Source organism: Armigeres subalbatus, chromosome 1 (assembly GCF_024139115.2).
Source record: "Armigeres subalbatus isolate Guangzhou_Male chromosome 1, GZ_Asu_2, whole genome shotgun sequence".
NCBI classification, from domain to species: domain Eukaryota; kingdom Metazoa; phylum Arthropoda; class Insecta; order Diptera; family Culicidae; genus Armigeres; species Armigeres subalbatus.
Genome location: NC_085139.1, coordinates 66,215,786 through 66,217,953, shown reverse-complemented (window position 1 = coordinate 66,217,953; position 2,168 = coordinate 66,215,786). Strand labels below are relative to the sequence as shown.

Genomic DNA, 2,168 nt, shown 5'->3' with positions numbered 1-2,168 from the left:
ACTCTTCCGTTGATCGACGTTTCTAGGTTCAGCAGATGGACCAGACTACACCGAACAATGGCCTTTGTACTTCGGTTCATCGACAACATACGACGGAAGTCTAGAGGCGACATGCTGCAACAAAGTGCTCTCCAACAAGTCGAACTAAAGCGGGCTGAAGAAGCGTTGTGGAAGATTGCGCAGTCGGACGCATTTCCTGAAGAAATCGCCTCCCTTTCAGCCACAAAAGGATCTCCACCCAACGCCCGACATGAACGCGTTGCCAAATCAAGCTCCATCTACAAAAACTGGCCATTTCTTGATGCAAATGGAGTACTTCGAATGCGTGGGAGAATCGGTGCTGCAGCCTTTGCACCGACCGAAGCTAAGTACCCAGCCATTCTCCCTAGGCAACATCTAATTACGTTTCTCCTTACAGACTGGTACCATCGCCGATTCCGCCACGCTTACCGTGAAACCATCGCCAATGAAATGCGTCAGCGATTCGAAATAGCGAAGCTCCGAGCATTGATCCAAAAGGTCATTAAAACCTGTACAATATGCAAAGTGAGAAAAGCCTTCCCTAGCCCCCCTGTCATGGCTCCTCTACCAGAAGTCCGACTGAAACCGTATGTTCGACCGTTTACATATGTTGGCCTTGACTATTTCGGACCATTATTGGTTAAAGTTGGTAGGAGTCAGGTGAAAAGATGGGTAGCCTTGTTTACTTGTCTCACCATCCGGGCGGTACACTTGGAGGTCGTGCACAGCCTTTCAACGGAGTCCTGCATAATGGCAGTTCGACGCTTTATGTCACGTCGCGGCTCGCCTGCGGAGTTCTATACGGATAACGGAACGTGTTTTCAAGGCGCGAGCAATCAACTGGAGAAGGAGAAAGTGGAAGCACGCAATCAAGTACTGGCCACCACATTTACGAGTGCTAGTACACAGTGGCGTTTCATTCCACCTGCTGCCCCCCACATGGGTGGCGCTTGGGAGCGGCTGGTCAAGTCGGTCAAGGTGGCCATGAGTTCGGTTGCAGAAGCACCACGCACACCAGACGATGAGGTCCTGGAGACGGTACTGCTCGAGGTGGAGGCACTAATCAACGCTCGGCCACTCACCTACATTCCGCTTGAGTTCGCAGACCAGGAGGCTCTCACCCCCAACCATTTTCTCCTGGGGTCATCCAACGGAGATAAGGTTCAACCGTTTGGACCAATCGCAAATCCGGCGGTGCTGCGTAGTGGATGGAGACTAGCGCAGTCTATCACAGAAGAGTTCTGGGCAAGGTGGCTGAAAGAGTATATTCCAGTGATCACCCGACGAGGGAAATGGTTCGAAGAAGTGAAAGATATCGCGGTAGGGGATTTGGTACTGGTCGTGAGCGGAACGGCGAGGGACCAGTGGATCAGAGGACGAGTAGAAGCAGTAGTGCCGGGGCGTGATGGGAGAGTCCGGCAAGCATACGTCCGCACATCATCCGGGGTTCTACGGCGGCCTGCAGTGAAGTTGGCGGTACTCGACGTGCGAGAGGGCTGTGAACTTCTGTCAGGGGCTCCTGAGGACCGAACAAGGTTCACGGAGGGGGGGATGTCGCGACAAGACCCCCCTGGTACTGGTCAACTGTGACTGGTCAAGCTATTAGTCTAAACTGTGACCAAATAACCAGTTGCGGATGATCGTATGAAGGAGAGATGAAACTCGCTATCGATGATGATGGACTCCGACGAATGGGACCAAAACAATAAGTGGGAAGAATTGCAAATCACCCAGGTACTACGAAGTTGGTGTGATTCTCTACAAACTAAATCTTATTATAACAGTGATTACTTGATACTTGATGGGCTACAGCTCTTCGATGAACCTACGCCGAATGGAGTATCCTTCTCCACTGGACTCGATCCTGGGCCAATCGTTTCCAGTCGCCCTGAACATTGAGCGCCCTCAGGTCCTGTTCAACTGCAAAAAGCCATCGTGTACGCGGCCTTCCACGAAGCCTGCGGCCTCTTCCGGGTTCTCTACTAAATATTATCTTCGCTTGTCGTTCTTCCGGCATACGAACAACGTGACCAGCCCACCGTAGTCTTCCGTGTTGTATAAGCTTAATAATATCCAGCCCTTTATACACCTGGTACAATTCGTGATTCATGCGACGCCGCCAGATACCGTTCTCCTGTTTACCGCCG

At 51.7% G+C, this 2,168-nt stretch overlaps 1 protein-coding gene across 1 annotated transcript; it reads left to right on the top strand.

Annotated features, from left to right (window-relative positions):
* The first annotated feature begins 250 nt into the window (after positions 1 to 250).
* LOC134206219 (uncharacterized) lies at positions 251 to 1,611 on the top strand. The gene is made up of 2 exons (XM_062681907.1): positions 251 to 368; positions 419 to 1,611. Exons 1-2 carry the CDS (start codon positions 251 to 253, stop codon positions 1,609 to 1,611), a joined length of 1,311 nt encoding a protein of 436 aa, XP_062537891.1.
* The last annotated feature ends 557 nt before the right edge of the window (positions 1,612 to 2,168 follow it).

Coding starts and splice junctions, on each gene's coding strand:
- LOC134206219 (XM_062681907.1), top strand. CDS start 251: ATGAACGCGTTGCCAAATCAAGCTCCATCTACAAAAACTGGCCATTTC. Junction 369..418: donor TTTGCACCGACCGAAGCTAA/GTACCCAGCCAT, acceptor TTCTCCTTACAG/ACTGGTACCATCGCCGATTC.